Source organism: Siphateles boraxobius, unplaced genomic scaffold, assembly GCF_051911475.1.
Source record: "Siphateles boraxobius isolate OS27281-9 unplaced genomic scaffold, OSU_SipBor_1 41, whole genome shotgun sequence".
In the NCBI taxonomy this organism is placed as follows: Eukaryota; Metazoa; Chordata; class Actinopteri; order Cypriniformes; family Leuciscidae; genus Siphateles; species Siphateles boraxobius.
In genome coordinates this window covers 28322658-28347669 of record NW_027509042.1, presented here as the reverse complement: position 1 = coordinate 28347669, position 25012 = coordinate 28322658, and the positions used below count along the sequence as shown (strand labels likewise).

The following is a 25012-nucleotide window of genomic DNA, read 5'->3' as shown; positions in this document are numbered from 1 at the left end:
TATGCGTTACGAAGGTTGAGATTAGTAAAAAACTTTGCTCCCTGCAGTAGTTCAAAAACTGACGACATCAGTGGCAAGGGATAATGATTCTTGACAGTGATCTCGTTCAGCCCTCTGTAGTCAATGCAGGGACGCAAAGATCCATCCTTCTTTTTAACAAAAAAGAAACCCGCGCCGGCCGGTGACGAAGACGGTACAATGGTACCCGCATTTAGAGACTCGGAAAGGTAGTTCTCGAGTGCTTTGCGCTCGGGGGCTGACAAAGAATAAAGTCTACTCCGTTGGAGGCATTGTACCCGGGAGGAGGTCGATGCTCCAATCGTACGGTCGATGAGGAGGAAGAGAAGTGGCTCGGGAACGACTGAACACCCCGCGCAGGTCGTGGTACTCCTCCGGAACTCCTGACAAATCACCTGGTTCTTCCTGAGAAACAGAGACAGAGGAAACAGGAGGAATTGCAGAGGTTAAACACTCGACATGACAAGACAATTTCCAAGACAAAACAGAATTGTTAGCCCAATTGATTTGAGGATTATGTTGAACCAACCAGGGGTGACCTAAAACCATGGGAAAATAGGGCGAACAAAAAAGAAAAAAAGAAATAGTCTCTCTGTGGTTCCCCGAGACAGTAAGGGAGAGAGGGACGGTCTTCCTCTGAATCTTAGGAAGGGTACTACCATCTAGGGCAAAAAGGGGGGTGGAGTCTCTTAAGTCTATGAGGGGAATACCTTGCTCTTGAGCCCACGCCTCGTCAGCGAAATTCCCCTCTGCCCCGGAATCTATCAGGGCTGAGCTGGTGACCGAGAAGCCCGACCAGTGGAGAGAAATAGGCAGAGTGGTACATGACCTTGATGGAGAGTCCCTGGAAGAAGCGCTCGCCAGTAGCCCTCCGTTTACTGGCGAGCCTTGGCTTTTACCGGGCACGTCTTGACAAAGTGACTGGGTGAAGCACAGTACATACAAAGGCGGTTGGTTACCCTCCGCTCCCGTTCCTTTGTGGAGATACGTAATCCTCCGAGCTGCATCGCCTCAGGCTCCGGACCAGTAGGAGGCGAAGAAAGAGCAGCAGGTGGAGAAGAGAGCAGAGAAGATTCAAGACTGCGTGCCCGGCGGCGAAGGTCGAATCGCTTCTCAATACGGATAGCCAGGCCGATTAGGGAGTCAAGACGAGTCGGCACCCCTCATCCTTAAGCTCGGAATTTAGCCCCTCCTGGAAGCGAGCCACCAAGGCCGGCTCATTCCAGCCACTAGTGGTAGCTAGAGTGCGAAACTCGATGGAGAAATCCGCAGCAGAGCGTCTACCTTGGCGAAGAGAGGAGAGTAAACGAGACGCCTCTTCCCCATAAGCAGAGCGGTCGAAGACACGGATCATCTCGGCCTTGAACTGGGAAAAGTTAAACGCACAGTCCGCCTCAGCCTCCCAGTTGGCTGCTCCCCATTCACACGCTCGTCCAGCAAGGAGAGATATGACGAAGGCGACCCTGGCTCGATCCGAAGCATAAGTCGAGGGGTGGAGAGAGAAGACAACCTCGCACTGAGTCAAGAAGGCGCGACCTTGAGTGGGCTCACCCGAAAAGCATGGGGGGTTGTTGACCCGCGGTTCCGGTGTTTCCCGGAGATCTTGAGAAGAGTGTGCTTGGTTACGCAGATGATGGAGCTGTGTGGAGAGGCTTGAAACCTGGGAGGTTAAGGACTCGACGGCGTGTCTCGCGGCAGCAAGCTCCTCTTCGTGCCGACCCAGCAAAGCACCCTGGAGCTCGACAGCAGACTGAAAGTGATTGCCGCCCGCTGGGTCCATCTTGGCCAGATTATTCTGTGATGTGGTGAGAAGGACGACCCAAAGGCGAAATGCAGCAGTACAGTCTTTAATAAACAAACAAACTAAAGTGTAACTGAGTCCTCCAACAGAGCAGGGGTGACAGAAAGTAATATGGGTCCCCCGTACAGACAGCAGAACGATCATGGTGGTAGACAACACTGAAGCGGTGCCAGCCAACCCAGGTACTCACAGAAGGTCAGGTATAACCAGACAATGTAGGACGGGTACTGGGCAGGAACTCTGTAACAAGCACAGCTTAGTCGCAAACACAGTGTGGCTGAACAAACTCTGCAGAGCACTGGACAGGACAGGACAATACAGGAAAGATAGGTAAGGGCACAGAAACCTCATCCGCATTACTCACGAAATAATCTGTCAAAGAGACAGGGGAAAGCAGGGGTAAAAGAAGCAGAGATAATTAGAGAAAGAGAGAACAGGTGTGGAAAGGATGACATGCTAACGAGTAGAGAGTGGAGACAGCTGGGAGTGATGAGAGAGATGTGTGAGCGTAATGAATGAGAGAGAGATGCGTGCGTGAGTGCGTGATGAATGGTGTGGTCGTCAGCGAGTGTACATGTATGTGTCCAGAAGGGGGAGACAGAGTAAAGGGAAAGAAAGCCAGGACCATGACAGAAACGAATTACAAGCAATAGCACAAAAAATTAACTAAAATAGACCTACATGAAAAAATTCATGCATTAAAGGGATAGGTCACCCAAAAATGAAAATTCTGTCAGTATTTACTCACCCTCATGCTGTTCCAACCCCGTAAGACCTTCGTTCTTTGGAACACGAATTAAGATATTTTTTAGTAAATCTGAGAGCTGATCACTCCTCCATAGGCTTCTTAAGGGATTGAAACTTGCCAGCCCCTTAAAGTTATTAAAGACATCGTTAAAATAGTCCAAGTGACTACAGTGGCTCAATCTTAAAGCATATTGCAGGTAAAAAAAAAATCAAAATTAATATATAACCTTGTATGAAAATACCATATGAAAAGTTAATGCTGGATATAAAATGTTTTAAAACGACATAAGGGCACTAATTTAGTAGATAAAGTGAGCGTTTCTTGGTCTGCTCGTAAAAGCGGCTTTTTTTTCAACATCGCATCATTTTACGTCACAACAGGGAGCCTCAGCTAAGTGCAGACTGCAGAGTAGGCTGGTATTAAAGTTGCAGTAGGGAGTTTTGAGAAAATGTTGACTTAGCCTGAAAATTTGAACAAGCACAACTTGCAGGTCCAACCCACTTGCTCTATGCTGCGCTACAGCCCTCCCTCCACAGCTCCTCCCCCACAGCGGAGCCTGCCGTGAACGCGCAGGCTAGTAAGCAGGACCACCAATGACGTCGGATTATAAACAGTTATGGAACATTCACTAATAGGGACGAAACATCAACAATATGCTTTACATTGACTATGGCCTGCCCATACTTTGACTACAAACTTGGTCCCCAAATCATTATGTATTTTGCAATACATGTAACTTTATAATGTTGCACTCTTTCTATAAGTTATAAATAGCTAGTAAGATAAAAACTTTTGCTGATAATTTACTCACCCCCATGTCATCCAAGATGTCCATGTCTTTCTTTCATCAGTCGAAAAGAAAGTAAGGTTTTTGATTAAAACGTTCCAGGCTTTTTCTCCATATAATGGACTTCAATAGGACACAAACGTTTCAAGGACCAAATGACAGTTTCAGTGCAGCTTCAAAGGGCTTTAAACGAAAGGCTACCAGACGATGAATAAGGGTCTTATCTAGAGAAACGATCGGTCATTTCAAAAATAAATACAAAACTTTAAGTTTTATAAGCACAAATGCTCGCCGCCTTGCTCTGTTCTGTGATGCACGTTTGCAATCCTGTTCGAACTCGTTCATCAAAATGAACAAATCTTTTTTCGAGTCATTTCGTTTATTGAATGAACGAAATGACTCCGAAAAAGACTCGTTCAAAATGAACAAATCTTTTTTCGAGTCATTTCGTTCGTTGAATGAACGAAATGACTCGAAAAAAGATTCGTTCATTTGGATGAACGAGTTCGTACAGGAGAGTCACGAACGACGGTATGCTCTCGCGCTGTGCAAGAGAGGGGTGATCAGCGCGTACACGAGCGTGATTGACACTGCTAAGACATTCCTCCTGGCTCTGATTGGTTGTTTCTGACCGGGAGCGGTGTATTTCTGCAAATGGCAATAGGACCACAGGGAGGAGCCAGAGGAGCTTGATTTTTTCCACAGATTATCTGTCTCATATTCTACTTGTCAGGACATATACCCCTTTTCCACCAACAAGAACCGGGTGCTGGTTCAGAGCCAGAGCCAAAGCTGGTTCAGAGTGGGTTCGACTGACGAGCTTAATAAGAACCGATTTGCCTTTCCACCGGCTAGAGAGCCACAACAGAGCCAGATCTTACGTCACTGTATACGTCTCATGTTGCCCAGCAACGCTAGTGCGGTAGCGCCAAACAGTACGCCAGGCTTGTTCGAGATGCATCGGCTTCTCGCAGATCGATCTCCGCATCACATCAAAGCACTGCGATAGCGATCTAAAAGCACAAGGAGTCGTATGTTCTCCAAACACTCCCGCAGCTCCGATCGGTCCGCGCCGCTCCGATGCATCTCGAACAAGCCATCAACAATAACGGACGTTGCAATACTATGGATGCTCATGGGTTTACATAAATACATCGGAGTCCAACGCGTTTGTGCAGCTCGCCGTAACTTACATAGACGGATATTTATAATCGAGCTGCTATTAGCTCGACTAGCTGCTATTTAAAAATGGCGGTCACAAGTTTCTATTCGTCTTATTGGTCACGGTAACCCCGCCCCCAGCCCCTGACGCAAGTGGTTCTTACTTGGCTCTGTTCTAGACCAGCAATGATTTGGTGCTACTTAAGAACCACTTTTCCTGGTTCGGAGCTGGTGCTTTGCGTGTGGAAAACCAAAGAACCGAATTGAAACTAGGCTCTGGCTCCGAACCAGCACCAGCTCTGCCTTGGTGGAAAAGGGGTAATAATGACAGTTTTAACAAATATTTGTTTACAAAAGTGACCTACTGGAGCTTTAAGTAAGAGCTATCGTGAGTCAGTGTGGTTTCGGTAGTTTTTGTATTTTAATTTATCATCATCATGGTAAATTATTGTGTTTGTGGAGGTTGCAAAAACTCCGGCCCGTCAGGACATTGAGTCCACAGGTTTCCATAACAAGAAAAATGACGGTGCTATATATCTTTCGTGCCTGGTGTGGGTTGTGCAGGTGAAGAGACGGGATTTCTCTTCCGCATCAGCTTCGAAAAACGCGGTCGTGTGTAGCATTCACTTCAGATCGTAGGATTATCATCCTGGCGATATGATGGAGTTTAACATGGGATGCCGAAGCAAGAATATTGATCGTCTTATACTGTACCAATGGCATCAAATAGTGTGATATAGGTAGTCATACCCTTGATAGAGGCAACTTGTAATTGAAAAAGATAATTACTAGGTTGTTTAAATATTCAAATCTTTAATGTTCTGTTTATGTTATAACCTAGGTGAAAAATATGTGTTAAAAATGTACTTGAGAATGTTTTTAGTACAATACAAACATACTCAAGTATAGTTTTTATACATTTAATAGTATTTACCCCAAACATACTCATGTCTGCTGGCCTGATATACGATGGTAATAGTCTGTACAATATTGTGAGCACAGTGTATATCGTTAGCGAACGTGTATATCTAAGTTATAAGCTAACACTGGTCTCTCTCACCAAGACACCTCTCCTGTTCTCCACTGGTTCTCACACCACAACTCAATTTGTCTCTGACCGTTCTGTCTAACATTAATCCTGGCCTGTCCCTGCTCTCTTGGCAGCATAGCAGTAGGCTTGGGCGGTATCCAAATTTTGATACCGTCAAACCTCCTCCCTATTTTACCGGGGTATACGGTATTACTGTGACTAATTAAAAATTATGACACAAGGCTCAGACAGCATCACCAAACTGTTGGCTTGTGCCTACACCGTTCAGAAACTGAATACCAGATCGGGCAAAAAAAAAAAAAAAAATCAAGGCCAACCCGTGCACGTTGTGTCTGATCCCAGCTGACGGCATTAAATGTAATTAAAAGCCGGAGCCCTATTTAGACTCGACTATTTTTAATACGTGGGCCGTTATAATATGTGGCGCCAAATAATTTTTTAACCAAGGTGCTGAGGGGGTGGTAGATATAAATACTATTTATAAATGAGCAAAAATGGGACACTTAATAATATTTAATTATTTTAATTATGACAATTAAAGTATTCATTTTATTAATTAATTTAAATTAAATTAACAAGCAACAAGCAAGAAGTGCATTTGTAAATCCGGTGACACGCGCCCATTGTTTTTTATTAATACAACTTTTCTGTCAGTGCTGCAAAGATTAAGTTGACGATCGCCATCTCCTAGTGAGCGCGCATATATAGAGAGAAATGCAAATCATGGATTACATAATCAGAAGGTATTGGCTAGCCTTTTTCTTTTCGTTTTGAATTGTTTCGTTTAAAGAAATTGACGATTGATATCTCCGTAGTGAACGCCCTATAGAGAGAAATGCACATCATGGATTAATCAGAGAGTATGCTGCCTGTATTTCTTTTCCTTTTGAATTGTTTCGTTTAAAGAAATTGACGAATTGCCATCTCCATAGTGAAGGATAGAGAGAATGCACATCATGGATTACATAATCAGAGAGTAGGCTAGCCTATTTCTTTTCGTTTTGAATAGTTTCGTTTAATGAATTTGATGATCGCCATTTCCGTATGAACGCACATAGAGAGACATGCACATCATGGATTAAATAATCAGCGAGTGGCCTATTTCTTTTCTTTTTGAATTGTTTCGTTTAATGAAATTTCAAGCTTTATTTAGATATAGGCCACTCTGTCATGTCTGTGAGGCATACACTGAGTTTCGGTTAATTTATGATGAGATTTCAATGCAAGTGACCGCGGTGTGCCAGCGCACGATCATGTCATGATTATGTTGTCTGCTATATTTGATTCTTATTTATTAAATCGAGGTAATTGGTTGATAAAAAAAATATTAAAATTAAGATACAATTTATACAAAACGAAATTCACTTTAAAGAAAGGCCTTTTACAAAATGAAACTTAATTAAGTGGTCAATGTCTGACTCCCGATGCATCCCATCCCAAAAAAAAAACACTGCGTGGCCATCACTGTGTAAATTAAATATACATTTGTTCTTATTAAAGTTACAAAAAGTTATTTAGTCAAGAGCAGGTAGTGATTTCTCTCTTTTGTTTGATTAACATGAATGACAGACAGCAGGAATATTAGGCTGCTGCCACTTTAAGAGCTGACCGGATCCAATATACTGTTACACATGGGTTTTCTTTTCTCAACTATTTACATTCACTTAAGGTATAAATGACTGTATATAGGATACTTGCAAAGACAGGCATTTTGACCCATAGAAGTGTGTACATTTAACCGTTCAAAGACAATAAATTGTCAAAAATAATAACGTGCTCTCTGAGCAGCGGCTTCACTTGTGTGCATCTCTCAGACAGCGCGCATATAGTGAAATGAGTTCTGTTTAGCTGCCTATTGCGCTTCAACGGTTTAAAATCACTTATCTTAAACCACAATGCTTAAAAACGTATGCAGACGATAAGCTTTCGTGGCCATGGATGCAGCACAGCAAAGTCATGTATGCGTAACCGCAAAAGAGACGATAGTCTAAAATCTCTACTGGTTGACACATTTCTACCGGTTAATCGTGTCTACCGGTTAATCGCCTACCCCTAACAGGAATTCTCACCTAGACCCCATTTGCAGCTCACAGGTTATAAGCTTGTACATACAGTCATAATATACAGATTCTGATTGGCACTTGCACAAGGAAGATTATTTTGTTTAATATATGTGGAGCATTTGAACCAGTGAGATTTCCCTGTTGGCAGGACTACTCAATGCAACAACAAAATTGAAACTGAATCAAAGTGACTTACAAAATCCTGTTGGTCTTGTCGGTCACAGTTGTGGCTGGTTAAGACTGTGGCTGGTTGATTTAACACTGAAGAGTTAAGTTGCATTGCTGCTTGTTGTGAATGTGATCAAGCACAATGCAAGGCCTCTTTCCACTGTTTCTCACATTTAAGGTCAGAAAATTGATTAATGCGGACATCATTAACAAGAAATCTGTAGAATCGTGAAATGTTTTTTTTTAACAAACTGATTCTTTTTACTTCTAGAATTTTTTCATTGTTTATTTTATTGGAATTAAGATATATGTAGTCCAGCTTTTCACAAACAAAGAGTGACAGCATCACATTCATTTGCATCACAAAGAAGTTTAACGTCCTCAATCTTTCAGGGTCATTTGTTTGGGGTCAGGTTGTTTTCAGAAGTTTTGCATCATAATATAGCCCAGTTCTGTGGATGTTATATTTGTTTATTTTTGGAACAATCCTAGTCTCTATCCACAGTATTCCTACGCCCCATGAAGCTTTGCGTGAATTATGGGTGTAACTTCCGTTAAGCTGTAATTACAGTCAGTGAAAGGCTCACTCTATGAAGTAATAGGTTAAAAAAGTGTCACAATGAGATGACATTAATCTACTCACCCTTCAACCATCGAACATTAAAGGGAAATTTAAAAGTGTAAAAGCATCAACAAGGTACTTTCAACAGACCAAATAACCCTAAAAGCGCGAGTCTTTGGTTAAATTAAAAAAAGTATGTTACCTTAATCAAAAATGTTCATTAACTTCAGCATAACTTGATACTATTTCAAAGTAATTTCCGTAATTTTGACAGATTATAAATTGCATTTAACTGTGAAAACAAACCTGGAAAGAGATGTGAGGAATTTGAGGAGAATAACGAGAGATTCTTCATGCATTCCAGTGAATTATTAATGGAATATATCGTAAATTAAATTCGGGAGAACAGACCACAAATGTGCAGTATATGTTGTCCTTTTTCATACATTTACAGCGGATTGCAAAGGGAAAAAAGAAAATAATCATGAGGAAAAGAAAGCATTGACTGAAAAGAGCTCTTGCCATAGATGTCCTTGTTATAAAATGTCACATTAAAATACCAAGTATAACTTTATTCTCATGTCTGAAAATAAATCATGAAAGAAAATTGACAGCTCATCCATTCAAAACTGACGGATCAGCTTTATTTGTAGGACAACCTTATGATTTGAAATGATTCGTTTCAGCCTTTTTGAATGGAAGTTCCCCAAACCGGAAGTGCCACCCATAATTCAAAACGCAGTAAGGTCATCAGGAATAAGGTGGATAGGGTGAACCAGTGGCCCAGTTTGGCAATAGGTAGTATTTAACTGCTGAACACAAATTGCTTACTACAAAATCAACATAATGACAGTAAGATTTTAATCGATGAAGTAAGACATTTAAACAGTCAGGGAAGGGGCGTGTCCTTTTAAGGCGTGGCTCCTGTAGTGCTGCAGTGTTCTGCTGCAGTGTTCTTTGCTCCAACGCACACGTACATGTACAGCATTTTGTTAATTTGCACATATACAGTCTACTCTAAACAAACATACAGTAAGCAGATTCTTATTGATTTTTGTAATTTAGCCTTGTTTTTGGCTCGGGCAGTGAAGGTTATTGAAAACTGAATAAAATATGAGCCTGTTTTACTGAAAAAGGTTCACAAATTTAGGACCATAATATGTGACATTTTAACATGACATAACGTGGCACTTTTTTTTTTCCAAGACAACAAGAATTAAACTTATTATCAGGAAAATCTTTTTTTTATGTGTGGAATAAGTACCATCTGTTTTTATTATTGTACTGTCAGTGATCCATTCAGCTCTCTTCAGTGTGTTTGTTTGTGTGCATGTGTGGATGAGAAAGAGAGAGACATTGCTGGAAATGCTGGGATAACTGCCCATTTTACCCTCCACGTCCCACCTGACTGTGCATTACCATGTACTGCACTGCTCGGTGCTTAAAAAAATTCCTGCTGTGAGCCAGAGCTGAACTGGAGCTATTTGTAATCAACTAGTTCTAGGCTTCTACAATTAGCACAAAACAAAAGGATTGCTCTTTCTTGAAAAATCATCTTGTGAAATGGCAAAACTTGTAGAGCAGTAGAATATAAAGAGTCTATTTTGGATCAGGGGTTGTTTTCGTATGGAACTAACCTAAGCAAAATAATTGTTTTGCCTAACTTCTAGGTAAACACTGTTTCCAAATATATGGATTTGGATGTTTTTTTTTAAAAGATCAAATTCCCTTGCGTACAGCAGAAGTGAGCATATGTCCCTTTTAAGCAACTGTCTTCAGGATACACTCAAACTCGAGTCTAGTATCTAAATTATTTTTAAAGAACACTATTGTCACTCTTTCTAGTTTTCTCACCCCACACTTCATGAACAGAAGGATGCAGCATATATCACAAATGGGTATCAAAATAGTATCCTACCCTACCCTCACAAGAGACAGAATGAGCCAAGGGCCTGATCTGAATCACAACTATAGTATTATTTTATTATGGAGGTAAACTAACTGCATCTGTAAAGGACTGCATGATGTGGTTTAAGGATAATTTGAATTAAATTGGTTTGAGTTGGAGTAAAACTGGTCCCATTTGGAGTCTGTAATGTGAAAATATTTCTGGAATAAATGCTACAGATGCTTAAACAATAAGATCAGATCCATGTACCCTGAGATTTTTCTGGATGGCAGCTCATCAGGACACAGCATGAATCCTGAATACATGATCGCAAAAAGGTGGGTGCAATGTCCCATCTGTCTTTTGTCTTAAAACGTCTTTCCTTTGTTTCTCTCATTCTGTCTCCTTCTCACCCCTGACTCAGCTGTGGGGGTGGGGCTAAATATAGATTGCCCAATAAGACAATGGGTAGTCCCTGTACTGTGACTTTTTTATAGATGACCATTTCAGCACATTGATCAATAAACAGGTTTCCCCTGTGTCACATTTCAGATTTATGCTCTAAAATGTACAAAACTCATCTGTTTTATAAAATGCATTCATTTTCCGAATTTAACAAATTTAGTCCATATTGCCTTTTATTCTTTCCGTTTTTTAAGCTACCTTTTGTTTTTGTCAACTATATATTCTCCTGACCTATTCAGAATACTTTTCATGTTCAAAATTCTTGACTTTATTTTTGTTTTACCTCATCTCTCTTTCTCTTTGGTTCTTAATGCATTTTGTCTGTTCTTTACAAAAAACTGAGATACTACATTCTTTCTTTTTGTTGTTGTTGTTGCTTAATCTTTTTATCAAACTTTTACAATAACAGGATACAAGAAAATAGGGAAAAATATTATTCCCTTTCCACCCCTAACCCCAAACACAAAGGGGAAACAAACAATGCATAACTATAGTGCATGTTAAGCATGTGCATTTATTAAGTATAATAAGTATAATATAGACAGGTGTTTAGACATACATGCACACAAAATCATACACGTCTCGACAGATTCGAGCCACCATCATGATAATATCTTATTGCTTAAATTGACAGGATGTAGTAGTAGTACTGGAAAATTCTGGGAAAAAAAAGATAGTGAATGGATCCCTGGTCTGAAAATATACTAGTGCTGCCTTTAATCGTATACCTGATTACCCCCCCCCCCCCCCAATTAATGAAGTTCATTGTAGGGCTGCAACAACTAATCGATAAAATCGATTATAATCGATTATGAAAATCGTTGTCAACGAATGTCATTATCGATTAGTTGGTCTGCTTACGTCACGGGGAGCGTTTACTGGTACGCACACACACGCAAGGTCTCTCTCCCTCAGGCGCTCTGCCGAGCGCGCGCGCTACACGGTTTGGAGCAGTCTCTTCTGTCTCGCATGCGCGCTCTTGCTTGCGCGCTCTAGATTTCGGGAGTTTGAACTAATTCGCGGGCATCAGGGAGCCGCAATCAATATGCGGGAGACTCCCGGGACTTCCGGGATGTCTGTATTTTGTCTCGAGCATCAGGTTGTGCAATCAGTTCGCTCGCAACGTAAGTGATGGATTAAAATAGCGCTACCGCAGAAATAGGTTAAATTAAAACGGTGTTTACAAAGTGGAGCATTAAATACAAAGGCAGTTAATAACAGCAGCAGTAAAATATTGTTTTTTAGTCACTGTACTCAGTGGTTTTCAGCGAATGCTTGTGCACTAATGCATAATTTCTCCTGTCCTTTACTCAAGCCTTTTAGCTTGCTGGGTAACGTTACCTCCATTCCGTTCTCTTTTTATAGCATTTGTCTACTAAGTTTTAATTGTTTTTCAAACGCGATCTACTGCGGCTCTACATTCACACAATTGTTTTCAGTCTTTCTATATTTATTTAATCAATTTATCCTTATATTATATTCTTTTATATATTATATATATAATATATATTATATTCTTTATCCTTATATTCCTTATATATAATTAATTTTAAATAAAAATTAAATGAATTATATATTTTAGATGTCTTTAGTTTGTTTTTAGTTCAGATATTCACATCTGAACAACATGTCTGTGTAAATTTGTTTTAACAAAAATTGTGTTAAAACATAATATGTTGGATATCATTTTTTTAACAATAATCATGTTTGTCAACTTGCCATCAGCAATTATCATTAAAAACAATGCAAATATTGATATTAGTAAAACTCAATGTGTGGCTTTTGCACTTTTTAAAGTACACTTTTACACATAAATACCCTGATTTACGGTTTTATTTAGTTATAATAAAATAAAAAAATCTAATTTAATTTCTATCCGATTAATCGATTAATCGAAAAAATAATCGTCCGATTAATCGTTTATCAAAATAATCGTTAGTTGCAGCCCTAGTTCATTGCATCTTGGCGCCAGTTGTCAAAAGATAGAGGGAAATTTTGTTCCATAACAGGAGAATGTGGTGTTTAGCCAGTAATGTTAGCAAAGCAGTATATCCGGATAGGCCATTGACATTTGAGGAGAGTCCAAAAAGTGGAACCAGAGGACAAGGCACAATCTGTTTCTTTGACACAAAGTAGAAGTAATTAAAAATTGATAGTCAGAAAAGTTATTGATGGGCATAACAAAAAACCTGTATTAAATCAGCCGGGGCCTGATGGCAATGATCACAAAGGGGATTGATACCCTGTTTACCCGGTTTAATTTTTTGCTAGCATCACTTTTATCCAATAAACACGATGAATAGTCAAGTCAAGTCATCTTCATTAATAAAGTGCTTTTAACAGTATGGATTTTTTCAAAGCAGCTTTACAGTGATAGTAGAAATTACCATAACAGATTGTTTAGGCTTTACCACAGCTCTAGGATAAAGTTATTGTCCAGCTAAAGTTAGTTTTGATTGATTCACTTCCGTTGCGAAGATCATGAGTTATTAACTTAGGAATTTGGATTATTAGGAACACCTGTTCAATTTCTCATTAATGCAATTATCTAAACAACCAATCACATGGCAGTTGCTTCAATGCATTTAGGGGTGTGGTCCTGGGCAAGACAATCTCCTGAACTCCAAACTGAATGTCAGAATGGGAAAGAAAGGTGATTTAAGCAATTTTGAGCGTGGCATGGTGGTTGGTGCCAGACGGGCCGGTCTGAGTATTTAACAATCTGCTCAGTTACTGGGATTTTCACGCACAACTATTTCTAGGGTTTACAAAGAATGGTGTGAAAAGGGAAAAACATCCAGTATGCGGCAGTCCTGTGGGCGAAATTGCCTTGTTGATGCTAGAGGTCAGAGGAGAATGGGCCGACTGATTCAAGCTGATAGAAGAGCAACTTTGACTGAAATAACCACTTGTTACAATCGTGGTATGCAGCAAAGCATTTGTGAAACCACAACACGCACAACCTTGAGGCGGATGGGCTACAACAGCAGAAGACCCCACCGGGCACCACTCATGTCCACTACAAATAGGAAAAAGAGGCTACAATTTGCAAGAGCTCACCAAAATTGGACAGTTGAAGACTGGAAAAAATGTTGCCTGGTCTGACGAGTCTCGATTTCTGTTGAGACATTCAGATGGTAGAGTCAGAATTTGGCGTAAACAGAATGAGAACATGGATCCATCATGCCTTGTTACCACTGTGCAGGCTGGTGGTGGTGGTGTAATGATGTGGGGGATGTCTTCTTGGCACACTTTAGGCCCCTTAGTGCAAATTGGGCATCGTTTAAATGCCACGGTCTACCTGAGCATTGTTTCTGACCATGTCCATCCCTTTATGGCCACCATGTACCCATCCTCTGATGGCTACTTCCAGCCGGATAATGCACCATGTCACAAAGCTCGAATCATTTCAAATTGGTTTCTTGAACATGACAATGAGTTCACTGTACTAAAATGGCCCCCACAGTAACCAGATCTCAACCCAATAAAGCATCTTTGGGCTGTGGTGGAACGGGAGCTTCGTGCCCTGGATGTGCATCCCACAAATCTCCATCATCTGCAAGATGCTATCCTATCAATATGGGCCAACATTTCTAAAGAATGCTTTCAGCACCTTGTTGAATCAATGCCACGTAGAATTAAGGCAGTTCTGAAGGCGAAAGGGGGTCGAACACAGTATTAGTATGGTGTTCCTAATAATCCTTTAGGTGAGTGTATAGTTCTCTTACGAGAGGTTCTCTCGTATTGTGTAAGCTAGCTTACGCTACGGGTAAAGTCATCTTTGCTCGAGATATTGAAGCCAAAAATGATCCTTAATTTTGCATTTATTGTCAACGCAGTGCAGCAGCCAGCAGACCTAGAGCAGGCCATCTTGTGTGCTCATTGGCTGCCGTGCGGCAACTGCTGCAGCCTACTACTGAGCCTCGCGCGTGACGTCACGCCCAATGAGGGCGCTTCATTGCGTATAAAAGCCAGGCTCATAGGCTGCGTCACTGATTTCATCAGCTCTCCGCTCTCCGCATCGCTGGACTTTGAGAGAAGCCTTTTCCGCCGTCGAAACTAGCGACCAGCACGCAGAGGAAAGCGCCTGGAGAAGCCGGCCCTCTTCGCCACCTTCAGCCTTCCGTGCCTGCTATGCCATCCGGCGTCGAGTATCCTTTTGTGCTTGCTAGTGAATTGTTCGCCGCTGCGACACTCACTCTCTCTTAAAGAGCGGAGCGTTTTTTATCAAAATGCCTCGCTTTTCCAGCGGCTCGTGCAGAGCCCCGCTCAGAGCCGGAGACCGCCATGTTATTTGCGCTCTCTGCCTGGGCCCAGACCACGCAGCCCTCGCCCTGGATTCGGGCGTCTGCGTGCATTGTGAAGCGCTTCCGCTGTCGACCCTGCGGGCTCGACTCGGAAGCCTTCACCCCGGACGCTGCCACTCAACACTCTATAACGCGCAAAAAGAAGCGCCGTTCTCAGAGGATGCCGGAGTCTGAGGCCACAGTGAAGCGCTCACCGGATGGCATCCCTGCGAGCCTCACTCTCTCCTTCTCCGCCCCTCCCGGACGCGCATCTGAAGGAGCGGACCCAGGATACAGCTGTTCCAAAGTCTGCCCTCCCGTCTACAGCCTGCAGGACCACCTCAGCCCTTGTCGTCCGTGCGTTCGCCGCCGCCGGACAAGCTGCTTCCGCCCTGCACTTGATGGCTGTGCTGCAGATCCTCCAAACTGATCTCCTCCGCGAATGGGACGTGAGAAGCAAGGACCCAGCCGCCATCACGGATTTAAGGAGCGCAACGGATGATCTCTCCCTTCGTGCGACCAAATCCGCGGCTCAGGCAATGGGCAGATGCATGGCCTCGCTCACCGTCACAGAGAGGCATCTCTGGTGAGGGAGTCAGAGCGCTCCGCGTTTCTCGACGGGCCGCTCTCCCCTACTGGTCTCTTCGGCCCAGCGGTTAACGGGATCGTCGACCATTTCTCTGAGGTGCGGAAGACCACGCAGGCCATGAACCTTTTCCTGCCTCGACGCTCTACCTCCTCTGCAAGCTGCCCACGTGAGCCGCCTGCACGACACGCTAGTCAGCGGCCAGCTCAGCCCCCAGCCTTCGCAGCGTCGACAGGGCGGCCGCCCTAGATCATCCTCGTCTGGACGCAAGCCGCCTCCCTCCCCGGGTACCCTGGCCCAGGATTGCGCTGAAGCCCGAGCAGGGAAAGTCCTCCTAGCAACACCAGGGAGGAAGAGACGGCTAGGTCTCGCTGCGGCCGGACCACCATCAAAATATCTTGTCCTGTCAGTCCCCTCAGAAAAGGCTTCATTAAGCAGCCAACGAGTCGGAGCCCGCTCGCCAGCATACAAACACCGTTTTCATGGCGACCCAGAGAAATCTCAGAAAGAGTATAATTTCTGATTATCCGGCTCACGCCGACGGTGTTCTAAGTGTAAAAAAGGTGCCCACAAATCGGTGCTCACCCCTACACATAAACACGATGCCCCACGTGTCGCACATACACACAGAGCCCACTCGCATAAAGCTGGCAAATGCCGCTCGAGTGATAGATGTAGAGAATGCGTCCACAAATCTGTGCTCAGACCTACTCGCTGCCCGCTCTGTTACACGGCAACAGCCTCACAGCGGCCAAGTTATGAATGTAAGTCACATGCCCGCTCACGAGCCCTCACGCTTACTGACAAGCACTTCGCCCCAGGCTCTGCTCGCACTAAATATCGTCACAAAATGTTCCCCATTCCCAGTAATCGGGTCATCTCAAGTGACACAGACAGCCACCGCTGTCAGCGAGCCACCGTTCCCGAGATCCGAGGGCGCGTGCGCCTCGCACACACCTCAGATTCAGTTTCCCGAGTCCGCGAAGTGCGGCGATCGAATCCGCAGCGCATTCTGCCCCTAGCTGTACATGTAGAAGCATGGAAGGCTATTCCTGGTGTGTCAGAATGGGTGCTGAGCACAATAAGACAGATGCATATTTTCAGATCCGGATAGTCCCCCGTCACAGGCCGTCTTGAGATTCGCCTTCGACGGTCGGGCATACACCGTTCTCCCGTTCGGCCTGTCTTTGGCACCCCCTCCATTTACGAAGTGCATGGATGCGGCTCTCGCCCCCTTGAGACTTAAAGGGCTGCGAATTCTGAACTATTTGGACGATTGGCTGATCTTAGCACAGTCAGAGATAGAATTATCTCACAGAACAGTGCTTCTCAGCCATCTGGAAAGCATGGGCCTCACGGTCAACTGGACCAAGAACTCATTACTGCCCAGTCAGTCAGTTTCCTTTCTAGGAATAGAACTGGACTCTGTGGCTATGACGGCCCGCCTATCGACACAGCGTGCGCGCTGTGTTCGACACCTGGCGCTCGCGGGAAGGAAGGCAGCATCACATCTCTGAAGACATTCCAGAGGATGTTAGGCTGTATGGCATCAGCTGCGGCTGTGTTTCAGCTGGGCTTGCTGCGCATGCGCCCACTACAATGCTGGCTGAACGCCCAAGTGCCTCACCAGGCTTGGGTTTCAGGCTACAGACGAATCAGAGTGACTCAGAGCTGCGTTTTGGCTCTGCAGCCCTGGTTATTGGCCGACTGGTACCAGCGGGGAGTGACAATGGGGACTGTCTCACACTGAAAGGTCATCTCGACGGACGCCTCCAACTTAGGTTGGGGCGCCGTCTTCGAGGGCAGACCGGTCTTTAGCCTGTGGTCATACCAAGAGAGACGCTTCCACATAAACTGTCTGGAAATGATAGCGTTCATACAGGACCTCCATGTGCTAGTCCGCTCGGACAACATGTCTGTGGTGTCCTACATAAACCGTCAGGGCGGTGTCATATCCAGAAGCCTCTGCCATCTGACAGAACGCCTTCTTGTATGGTCTCAGTACCCTTTGTGCTCGCTGAGAGCTGCGCATGTGCCAGGCCACTTGAACGACGTTCCAGACAAACTGTCCAGGAACTACGTTCCCCCAGTGGAATGGTCCCTGCACCCCCAGACAGTCCAGTTACTGTGGCGCCTTTTCGGCAAAGCAGAAGTCGACCTGTTGCGTCAAAAGACAACGCTCATTACCCACTGTTCTTTTCAAAGAACGAGGATGCGATGGCCCAAATCTGGCCCAGCCTCCCACTTTATGCTTTCCCTCTGGTCTCTCTGTTACTACAGGTAAGCAAGAGGATCAGGGAAACGCGCCACTCGTGCTCCTTATAGCCCCGCGCTGGGAGAATCAAACCTGGTTCCAGGAGCTGATGCGGCTGTCTTACACAGCCCCTTGGCCGATTCCGGTGAGGAGAGATCTCCTCTCTCAAGCCTGCGGCTCAATCTGGCATTCCCATCCAGAGCGCTGGTCTCTGCACGTATGGTTAATCAACAGATACCCGTTGTCCTGCCAGAAGGAGTGATGAACTCGATTACGCAATCCAGAGCTCCCTCTATGAGGCGGCTTTATGCGTCTAAATGGTCGGTGTTCTCCAAATGGTGTGCCGATAGAGATCTAGACCCACGAACGTGTGGGGTCCCGGGGGTTGCTTGGCTTCCTTCAAGAGCTGTTGGGTAAGGGCAGGTCTCCATCCACGCTTATAGTTTATGTGGCGGCCGTTGCAGCGTTCGCTGAGTCGACGCGCGGTCAGTCAGTAGGAAGAAACGAGCTCGTCATCCTCTTCCTTAGAGGAGCCAGACGGATGAATCCCCCGCGACCCCCGTCGGTTCCCATATGGAATCATTCATTGGTCCTGGAGGCCCTGAAAGCTTTCCCCTTTGAACCGATGGACTCCGTGGACCTAAAGTACCTCTCGCTCAAAACCGTTTTCCTGACAGCTCTGTCGTCAGTTAAACGTGTGGGGGACCTACACACGCTATCTGTTAGCGCTGCGTGTCTTGAGTTCGGGCCAAGTGACTCTAAAGTCGTCCTTAAGCCAAGACATGGTTATGTCCCTAAAGTGTTGGGCACCTCCTTCAGAACGCAGGTCATTTCACTTTCAGCTATGCCAGCATGCGAAAGTGAGGGTGATGTTAATCTCCTCTTCCCCGTCAGGGCGCTGAGGGCTTACATTACGCGCTCCGCCTCTTTCAGGCGTTCAGAACAGCTCTTTGTCTCGTTTGGTGGGCGCACCAAGGGTCACGCCGCTCGAAACACTGCCTGTCCAGATGGATAGTGGAAGCTATCGCATCCGCTTATGAGTCTAAAGGTCTGCAATGCCCCTTGGGCATCTGGGTGAATTCCACCAGAGGCGTGGCCTCGTCGTGGGCTTGGTCCAACGGAATTTCCATTCAAGACATTTGTGAGGCGGCAGGCTGGGCCTCTCCATCCACATTTGTTAGGTTTTATAACCTGGAAGTACCCGCCATGCAGGCTAGACTTCTGTCAGTGTGAGCGGTGTGTATATCCTGCCCAGATTATCATGCGCAGACTACTCTCTCGCGAGCTGGCAGATTTTTATTTTTTCAAGGCCAGTTATTTCATGGATCCAGGATACTATACATCCTGATAAAGTTCCCTTGGCCTTTGGAATTAAAATAGCCCCGCATGTAGAGATGCACCAATTACAATTTTCTAGGCCGATTCTGATTTTTCAGTTAGTGTGACCTGCCGCTACCGATTTTAGCAGATTCCGATTTAATTTTTTCTAACCACTTTACAGCACAAACAAATATTTTTCTCTATTTTCTTTAGTAGAACATTTTACATTTTGCATGGACATTTTTTGAACAGTAATCGCTATAAAATAGAACTATATAAATTACTCCTGGTGTGGGAAATTCACACACATCTAAAGTGCAGTGTTATGGAAGAACTATTTCCTTCTTTTCACATCCAACTAAAACAATGTTCATTTCAAAAAGAAAATTTGTTTTCTTTTCTGACATAGCCTACTCCAGTTCTTGTTAAAACACACCAGACATGCAAATTCTGTGCATTTTGTGGCACGTTTTGTGTGAAATCATATTTATTTTGTCTATCAAAAGTGTGCATTCACTTTAATTGAGCGCAAGCAGTGCAGCAAAAATAGATTTTGCACCGAAACCCCCGCTTCACTGCTGCTCAAGTGACGCTCCTGCTCGATGCTCACGCGCTGCTCCTGCTCCTGCTCCCGCTCCCGCTCCCGGTATGAATGCACTCATTGATTAACATGCACTCAGGAAAAAATACACGCTGTTCACGCTTGCAGTGTGAAACGGCCGTAATTCACAAGGTTTCCTACATGTGAGTTCCGTGTGCACGTGTGATGCTGATGTTGCGCGATGTTAATCATGCGGCGCTAGAGTGCATTTGACCGGCATAAAATCGGCATATGTCAGACTGACCGGCTGGTCAGCATCCGGTGCAAAATGCATCATGTGAAAATCGGCCAATTCCGGTCACTAGCCGATCAATCGGTGCATCTCTACCCGCATCATCCCAATCATAGAGATTGCCATGGGGATGGGGTACTTTCCATAAGATCATCTCTCATTGCAAATCATACCAGCTATTAGGGTAACTGAAATAAAACCATGCCAATCTCTAGGAATGGTGAAGGGTATGTGATGATGTGGGGCTATTTTAATTCCAAAGACCAAGGGAACTTTATCAGGATGCATAGTATCCTTCATCCATGAAATAACCGGCCTTTAAAAATAAAAAAATGCCTGCCTCTATGGGAATTTAACATAGGGGTGTCCTGACTTATTTACGATACATTATTCATTCACAAAGAAAATTGGTGTCCATAAAGGTTGGATTTTTCCTCATTTTTTTAATTAGGCATTAAAACCAATTTCCAAAAGATGATTTTTAATTCCTCTTTTTAGTCAACTTTAGCATGGGTGTGTTCCCTTATGCACACTGTACTTGTTGCATTGTTTCTACCTTAGTTTTATGATTTTGACAACCAAATTATATAAATTATATTTCCAGTAAAGAACAATTTAAACCGATATTCAGACCTAATAGAATATGACACTATTCATTATCTCATGAACAGACATTAATTAAAATGATTTCAGTAAATATGATGCTCCAAAACTAGACTGACCTTTTAAATACCCAAAGCATGTTTATGAGCATTGAGCAGATGTACATCAGGGCAGATATATCTAAATTCTTCTTGATACATAGACCCTGTCCAAATTGGAAACGTAAGCCCTCGCAATCTTCCTCTGAGTCCACCACACTTTCATGACATGATGCTGCTTTGACTGTCTGGTAGAAGTCTGCTGCGTAGCTTGCGAGCACTTGTGAGCCCGGCTAAAGTGCGCATTGCCTATTGGCCGCAAAGGGGGCATCCGCTAGCACCCTTCTGAAACCTAAAATGACAAATGGGACATCCCACGGTCTTGTGAACTTGAGCATGCAAGTCCATAAGACTGCAAGTGGGTGGTTGACGTGAACTCAAATCCAAAGTGGAAAAAAATATATTTCTAAAATGTATGTCAAATGACATATAATTATATTGCTTAATATGTGAAAAACTCAAAACTGAATGTGTCCCATTCTAATTCCTTATTTATTTAGCATTTTATTAACTTTTTTTTGTGTGGTAGTCCCACATATTGTCCACCAGTGTGACAACATTTTTAATGTTAATATTTAATTCAGAGATTGTGTGACAGATAAGACAAATATGCACAATCCTTATCAATTTGTCCTAACTATATTCCCACATCAAAAGTAACCAATACAAATTCAAAATCATGTTATTATCCTACTATAAGATGTGCACATAGGGACTTTACCCAAACGTCTGGATTATATTCATTATAATTAGTATAAAACCTAATGAAGCTTCATTTCATCCTTATATGTGCATAGTGATGATATCATTATTATACTTTTCAACACTTTTTACAATAATTTGTGCATTAAAATGCCTTTTCCACTTATAATTCAGTTTGTCACACCACAGGACAACAAGAATTGTTTCTTTAAAAAAAAATATATATATATACATTAAAGGCAGGAAAAATGGTCTGTGCTACCTTTATAGTCTTTATTCTAAAATATTAAAACCACTTTACAGTCTAAAAACATTAAATTATAACATTAAATGGCTCTGAAGGAAATAAATGTCGGATACGTTTTGAAGTAACACCACAGACGTAATATAACACCACATATGTAATATTGCATAAAAGCTTTAACAATTAAAAACTTATTGAGCAAAATAATGAAATTCATCATGAGTAGGATTACAAGAAGTAATTGCTCTGATAAAAGAACATTTAGACAAAAACTGCATTAACAAATATAATTAAAACAACCTGCAACCTGTTTCTCACTTTCTCAAAAATTGTCTGCACAATGGATTGTGTTGCAATCACAATGTTTGAATCTGTTTCAATAAAGAATAAAAAAAAACAGAAAATCTTCAGCGAATAAAACATGTATCCACAGACCTATTTAACACACAACATTCAAAAACATTCTTTTTTTTTTTTCAAAAATCAGTACATCTTCAGTGAATAAATCTCTCTCTGCTTTCTTGCCCTGTATTATATGCCCTTATATATTCTCCAGTTCTTCCTTGCTGCTCTCTTTCCCCTCTCTGGGAGATCTCCTATTCTCAGTCTTGTTTTGCACTGAATGTTTTTTAAATAGGTCTGCTCTTTCTTTTGAAGGAACTCTGCTCTTCGAACTGGGTCTGCATCTCTGTGCTGTCTATAAAGACGCTGCTTTTCAGCAGCAGTTAATCTGGCCATACCTGACAAGAGAGATACAACTATTTGATTACTGATGTCCTATGTGTTTTATTAAAAATACAACATTACTGGTATAGAGTCTGTGGAGTTACTATAGAGTCTGTGGTGTTACCAGGAAAGACAGTAACATCACAGACCGTAACACCTTTTTTAGAATTTTAGAATTGATTGGTATTTAAAGTTAATTTAAACTGTTGTAAAGTAGAGGGACACCTCTTGCCACCACAAATGAAGAATGACCCACCCCTTGATAGAGCCTACATCCACTTGTGTGACAGCCATTTCCACCGGTGTGACGCTGATTTCATGTCACACTATAGGACAGTGCTGTCACACCAGTGGACGTTTTCAAGATCAAGGCCAGTTTGCAGCCTAGTTATATGAGAGACAGTCTTCAATCCTGACTAACAGTGTTAAGGTTTACATTATTTTCAATAGTCAATCAATATAAATTGATGAAAATTTTCAGATCAATACTTAAATTATGTCACACCAAAGGACTGCATAATGGATCCCATTTCCAGCAGTGCACAGAAATAGCAATATTATCAAAATATTTGAGACAGAACTCACCTTGTGATGAAGAATGGCCCCTCTCAGTAATAGGGTGCCTAAATTAATGCCCGTTTTATATCTACAGAATGGCGTCACACCAGGTGGACACCAGTTTTGCGGACAAAATGTAATGTGTCATAATTATTCTAAATGGGGACCTTAAGACTTATAACCTTTAGTTTCATTAAGTTAACACTACTATAATATCTATTCAAGTATTTTAATGTATTTAGACTTATTTTTCATTTAATTAAAGTAGTTTTAAGATAAGGAACGTTATCCCGGACAGTCACGCCAGTGGACAAATGTCATGTTTAAAAGAAAATATTTACATATTTGAATTATAATGATCATTAATTACAGATGTAATAGTTCTGGAAGATTAAACTTTATATAAAAACAGATATTTTTTTTTTGTTACTTATTTTTTATTTTGAATATTCTTCAGATCTCCTTTAACAGCAATTACTTACCCTCAGAAACAGTATCCTGTACAAGGGGTCATAATTCACACGCTCTTACGTGTATGGTCAAGTTTCCAGGAAAATATGTCCAGAAGTACAAGTAAAAGAAGTAATAAAAAATAATTAACAACATTTAAAATAAACAATTTGAACAAAACAAACAACAACTTAAAACAAAACATGGGTTGTATACAAGTTCCCCTGGCAGTTATAATCAGAGTTAGTTCTAACGGTCCTCCATCACCGTCATTAGTGGTGCCCATCTTTCAATAAAAAGTTCCCTTTGTAATCTCAATGAATATGTAATTTTTTCCATAGTGTAAATATAAAAACAGATATTTTAATGAAATATTATACATTTTTATTTATATTTGTCACTATGAACACAAAAATGGAGCGTCACGTCAACCACCCAAGTGCACATGAAGTATGCCATTTAGGACAGGGCCACCGAGATCATGGAACAGCAGTCATCTTTTTTTTTTTTTTTTGCAGTCATGCTGTGAAGAAAAATGTTACATTATTTTCGCTTAGTTTTGATTAAGAGGAGAGTGAAGAGATATTCTTTGAGATATTGCTATTATCAACTGCTCTCATCTCTCTCTCTCTCTCTCTCTCTCTCTCTCTCTCTCTCTCTCTCTCTCTCTCTCTCTCTCTCTCTCTCTTTTCTCTCTTCTCTCTTTCTCTCTCCCCTCCCCCATTCTCTTGATTCTGTAGCTCAAACTCGAAGATCGGTCTATTGTGCCTAGAGACTTTGTCCGGCAAATGAATTCAAATGTAAGTTGTATTTTTATCACTTTTATTTAAAGACAAAACAATGTACAGAATAATAGAGAAAGTGTCTCAGAGGCTTGGACTTTGCTAGAATGCCTAGAACTACTAAAAATTCCTGATTGTAGTATAGACATATGATGACAGTATCAGTACTTGAAGTTGTGGTTATTAATTTGTTCTTTGAATCCTGCAGGATAAACAGTGTGGCATTGTGACTAACATAAACACCAAATGTGCAGTGAAACTTGTAGGAACCAACTGTGTTCTATATCCTGTAAATAGCAAAGACCTGCAGCACGTCTGGGTGAGTTTAAAATAAAAAACATACAAATGTAAGAAATTTCAGCAGGTGTTATATAGTGGTCTATATGGGTTTTCAGTTTTAAGAGATTATTAATGAAAATTATAATAAAGGCAAAAACTAACAATGAAGAAATATTTCTGTTAATAAAAGTTTCATTTTCATTTTGAATGGTCTTTTTTAATTCACATATAAATGCATACAAAGAGCACTTTACAGGACAAATGGTAAACAGGAAGCTCGTGCGTGCTTCACGCCCTTGAGCAAACCTCTTTTAGTTCTCTTGCAGCATGCATGTTTGAGCTTCCATGCTTACCATATTTGATGAGCTCTGTCTAATTTCTAAGCATATGTGTCAATTTTGTTTTAGATGTCAATTAGCCTAAAGCCTAAATTGAATTTGTTATCTTCGTAACGCGAGGTTGCACAATGTCCTAAATTAAGCGAATGCTAATAATTGTGTTAGCTGAGGAGGAAAAAAAATATTCTTGTAGAGGGAACATTGTCATAAGGGATTAAAAATGAAAACTCTACTGACACTC

At 42.2% G+C, this 25012-nt stretch overlaps 1 protein-coding gene and 1 long non-coding RNA gene across 2 annotated transcripts in view; one reads left to right on the top strand and one right to left on the bottom strand.

Moving 5' to 3' along the window:
- The window catches only part of ube2o (ubiquitin-conjugating enzyme E2O), a 167451-nt gene that overhangs the window by 5169 nt on the left and 137270 nt on the right, over nucleotides 1–25012 (top strand). The window contains exons 2-3 of the mRNA XM_077199094.1: nucleotides 24113–24172; nucleotides 24363–24473. Coding sequence (XP_077055209.1) covers nucleotides 24113–24172; nucleotides 24363–24473 — 171 coding nt within the window. The remainder of the gene's footprint in view (nucleotides 1–24112; nucleotides 24173–24362; nucleotides 24474–25012) is intronic.
- Nucleotides 1–25012, bottom strand: part of LOC143706822 (uncharacterized) — a 458129-nt gene that overhangs the window by 340215 nt on the left and 92902 nt on the right. The window lies entirely within an intron of this gene.